General features: G+C 31.3%; 2 protein-coding genes and 1 non-coding gene across 5 annotated transcripts in view; 2 read left to right on the forward strand and 1 right to left on the reverse strand.

Annotated features, from left to right (window-relative positions):
• LOC130891810 (inositol-trisphosphate 3-kinase homolog) overlaps window positions 1-553 on the forward strand; it is a 119,413-nt gene extending 118,860 nt beyond the window's left edge. For all 3 annotated transcript variants that reach the window (XM_057796803.1, XM_057796804.1, XM_057796806.1), the window contains one exon: window positions 26-553. In XM_057796803.1, coding sequence (XP_057652786.1) covers window positions 26-112 — 87 coding nt within the window. In that variant the 3' untranslated portion in view covers window positions 113-553. The remainder of the gene's footprint in view (window positions 1-25) is intronic.
• Window positions 554-2,256: 1,703 nt separating this feature from the next.
• Window positions 2,257-3,155, reverse strand: LOC130891811 (iron-sulfur cluster assembly 2 homolog, mitochondrial). Its single transcript, XM_057796808.1, has one exon. The coding sequence runs from the start codon at window positions 2,832-2,834 to the stop codon at window positions 2,382-2,384; it is 453 nt and encodes a 150-aa protein (XP_057652791.1). The 5' UTR covers window positions 2,835-3,155; the 3' UTR covers window positions 2,257-2,381.
• Window positions 3,156-3,828: 673 nt separating this feature from the next.
• On the forward strand, window positions 3,829-3,901 carry Trnav-uac (transfer RNA valine (anticodon UAC)). The gene has a single exon. It is a non-coding gene; the product is annotated as a tRNA-Val (tRNA).
• The last annotated feature ends 695 nt before the right edge of the window (window positions 3,902-4,596 follow it).

Here is a 4,596-nt window from a genome sequence, read left to right on the forward strand (position 1 = left end):
AATTAAATATATTTTTTTGTTGCAGATAATAGAATCTATCCAGAATGCTCCTTCTGATAACCAAAAGGATCGTTTTACCAAACCTGTAGCAGCTGTCAGTGTAAAATCTTGAATATTGATTTTACAAAGGACCCTACCTCACGTTTGCGCTCTCTAGATCCTTGACTGGATCTCTTGGAGGATTGTTTTCAGTGTTCTGATTCTAGGACACGGTGTTGAAGGGTGAAACCCTGACCAGCAAGTCAACTTTTGAGTGTCGATGTATCCAGCCTGAGTGGCAAATTGTATTTTTTGTTTGCATTGATAAAGTATTAAAAATGTAAGCGAATGTTTTCCTTTCTTTTTTTGATATTGTTTGTCAATTCTTAATGTTTTCTAGTCAATGCCCCGTTTTTTTTATTGTATAGGTATTTATGATGTAGGATTAAAATTTTATATATTCAAGATTTTTACTTGAAACATTTGTGTAAATAATTGTAAAAAATGGATTTTGTATGATTAAATTAATTTTTTTAATGTCTATGTACTTATGTAATAAAAATTTGAATAGAAATTTTTGGATTTTTTTAAATCAAAAATATTAGGACCAATTTGGCCCATCTGTATTTACTATCGATCAGAGCCCAATATATATTGTAACAATCTGGGTTGAAATATTTATAACAGAAATAAAAGAATCAACAGTCACTTCCCTTTTACAGTGCACTGCTTATATAGCCAATCCCAGGCTATAGAACAATCAGTAGTGTGGAGATGGCAGTGTCCAGTTAGAATTCCGGTCACTAGTCGGATTTCACGGCCTGTTTAGTTGAAGCAGTTGTTTGGTGTGAGACGCATGAGGTCCATCTATATGTGCTTTCTCTTGTTTCTGACGAGGCCACCTTGGGAGTAGACCATTGAGAAACGCGATAGCAACGCTTTTAGCCACATTAGAAATTGGGTAATCATATCAAAGACTAAATTACAGGGGAGTAAAGAATAATCTATCTAGCTAGTGACCCTTTCTTGAATTAATTCCCCCTGAAATGATCAGGATTCTTATCACTTGTTGAATTTTTCCATTTCCGCTTTGTACCTGTTGCACTCTCTCACCTCCAGCACTGCTCCTGGCTTAATCAATCTTTTTTTCAACCACTAATAGAAGCCAGTAAGTTCATGGTAACCTCATCTCACTACCAAACAGGAACCTCATAGATATCTGGCCTGAAGACCTCTCCAGTTATCACACTGTTATTATAGCAAGTCTTCTTGAAATTGCAAATGGTTTTTTTGGAGCCACTACCACTTTCCATTATCCTTCCCATACATCCTTTCTGGATACATCATACTTGTTTGTCTATTCTATCCTCTATCTTTCTGTGTGCAACCCAAAAACAATTACCTTTAAATCAATCTAAGGTAGTAACATCATCTAAGATTATCATTAATAGATACTTTGAATCCATTTATTATCAATGCAGCCGCTATTTCCTGTCTCTAAATTTCTCTTATAACATCCTTTATTAACATTTGATTTCTTACTGGGAATCTTTGCATATGTTCTCGCATTTTGTTTGGCCTTATGCAAAAGTCTTGCCAATGTATCATTACTGCTTCCACTGAGCAAAACCACCCTTTTCTCTTTTGTGTGGCAGCCAACTCTACAACATTAATCATAGAGTAAATAAATGTGGTAATATTTACCACAATTGTCAAACTCCTACTTCAATCCAAAATTCACTAGATTTTCAATAGAATGGTAACTTGCGGCAATAAAAATGGCAAAGATGCAAATAAGATATCTTGTATGAATTGCATGCTTTTAGTTAACATATATTGTGTCTTGCATTGCAACGACTTTAGACTGGAGTAACTTGCTATTATTTTAGGCACTAGGTAATCAATCAAGTTTAGTCCAAGTGGGTTACCAGTATTAATAATTTCAGGTAGTTAGAAATGGTGATGTATACTTACACATGCTTATTAAGCATGCAAATATATTCGAATCAGACATCAGTAATGATTGCAACTTTGCAGATATGGTATAATAACAAACTTTAAAATAACAGATTTGACTTATAAATGTGGAATTTAAAGAATCTACAGTACTAAGTAAATATTTATTAGCTACTATTAAAAAAACATCAAATGTGGTAACTTGTGGTGGATACACAACTGAAAAATAGATAAATATTTAAAAATCTACTTACATTTCTTTGGAACTTCGTCTAAATAAAAATATATGCATAACAGATCTACAATTAATCATTGGGATACCCAATAATATTTTTTTAATAAGTTTAGTCAGTTCATAAAAATTTCATGTAAATTAAAAGTTAATAAACATTACTTTGATTTTTATCACGACATATATCACAAATCATTTCCAATAAATTCAAAAATTAGTCCAATCTAACAGCGAAAGAAGCTCCACATGAACAACCCTGTTCTGCCAAAGGATTTTTAACTATTTTAAATGAAGATCTTATTAATTCTTCCTCATAATCTACAGTAGATCCTTTAATATAATCTAGAGAAATAGTATCCACAACTATCTTTACACCATCTTTATGAAATATTTTATCTTCTTCAGTAATTTTAGTATCCAGGTCAAATTTGTATTGGAATCCAGAACAACCTCCTCCTTCAACTGATATTCTTAATACTTCATCGTTAGTAGTCGTTATTTTTTTCAGACGTTTAACACAACGGTCTGTAATATTTAAGTCCAGTTTTATATTATCTAATGGCTTTATATTTGGATTTGATTTTATATTGGTTTTAGTTTGGTCACTAAAATGAAGTTTTTGTACCAATAGTTTTCTAATTAACTTGCTAGTACTTCTTGGAAACATACTAATAATTTCTTTTAATAACAAAAATATCACTTTTAATTTACTTCAACTTTGTAATAAATAGACGAATGGAAAATCATATTATTTTAAATATAACCTCAACAAAAACTAGTTCAATCAACACTTGACAGTTTTCTTCTTCTATTGAGTTTGAAGTACTTTCAATCAAAATATAATTTCAGACGAAATGATTTCTTTTGATTTCAACATTTTTTTCAGTTTTTTTATGCATAAATATTTTCAATTATTTGCCAAATCCATAGCAGAGGTGCAGCACTATTTAATATATGAAGGGGTAACCAAAGATTATATACTGGATAGATCTGCCACTCTGTATAAAAATTTTACGACAAAGTTCGATTCTAACGACATCTCTCGGACTGGCTCCATACCTAGAAAAAAGATTTCTATAATCAAAGATTTGATCTTAGGTTCATATCCATGCTAATTTCGCAGGAAATTTGAAAATAGCTCGAGTAATTTTAAATGCTCGAAGCTAGTTGTCGCATCAAATTGTGAATGAAACAAAAGTATTATGCAAAATACTTTCATTTTGCTAAAATTTTAAATTCAAATATTGTTGTTTACAAGAAAATATTAATACCTGAAATTAAAATGCTGTTTAAATAAAGTATTTTGTAATATTTTTTGGTTTCATTTACATTTTATATGACAACCAGGTCCGACCATCTAAATTTCACAATTAAATGGTTTATATAAGATATAGGTAGATGGATCTAAGGAAATTTACCAGGTAAATGTAGAGTTGGCAGTGAAAGTTTTATTGGGGTTTCTACAAATTGGTTCAAAATGAATATCACATATTCTATGTGATGATATACTGTATCTGCAAGCATTAAATTGGGGTTATTTATTTTTTGCAACCAAATTCTGCAAACGTCTTTATTCATAGAAAAAAAAGTAAAATAATGATAAAATATCATTCAACATATTTAACCATTAAATAAAATGATTTCCTATACATAATTTAGACGGTTCCGTAGTGTAGCGGTTATCACGTCTGCTTTACACGCAGAAGGTCCCCGGTTCGATCCCGGGCGGAACCACTTTTTTCGTTTTTGAGTAAAGAACAAATAAATTCTGTATTTTCCTCAATACTAAGTTAATATGTGGGCACTATAAGTTACTTACATCGCAAATTGAAAAAAAAGCTGAATTTAATTTTTACAATAAAATTTTATTTATCACAGTTATTAATAAAAATGTAGCGGATTCCGATAGGACTTTTCAAGATGAATAATGTGATTTATTCGACAATTAACTTAATTATTTTTTGCGAAAATCCATTTTACAATTAAAAACACTTTTTTTAAAAATTAATTATAGCTGGAATGAGAAGTTATGTCGACGCGGCGCGGCGGCGTACGGCTTATTCTCCTCTTGAAAAATTGTACTTCAATCGATTCTTAAGAAGTATCTGTATCTAGCATTTATTAGTTTAAAACTATGAAAAATGGCTTTAAAAAATGAATAGTCAATTTAGGCAAAAAATACAGAATGATTTCCAAATGATGGGGCCCTCTTGGACCTGGGGCCCGGGGCTATAGCCCCTCCAAGCCCCTAGCTTAATCCGGCCCTGGCAATGAACAAGAAAAAACATTTGGCATCCACATCTTCGAAAATCATCTTTTTTTAAACAATGACTGGATTATTAACGAACAGTTTGCAGCTTCCGTTTACTCATCTATTCTGGTTGCTTAATAATGGAATAAAAAAACTTCTTATAACATAATTTCTTTTA

Source organism: Diorhabda carinulata, chromosome 3 (genome assembly GCF_026250575.1).
Source record: "Diorhabda carinulata isolate Delta chromosome 3, icDioCari1.1, whole genome shotgun sequence".
NCBI classification, from domain to species: domain Eukaryota; kingdom Metazoa; phylum Arthropoda; class Insecta; order Coleoptera; family Chrysomelidae; genus Diorhabda; species Diorhabda carinulata.

Excerpts from the sequence above, each read along its gene's own strand:
- LOC130891811 (XM_057796808.1), bottom strand. The coding sequence starts at position 2,834 with ATGTTTCCAAGAAGTACTAGCAAGTTAATTAGAAAACTATTGGTACAA.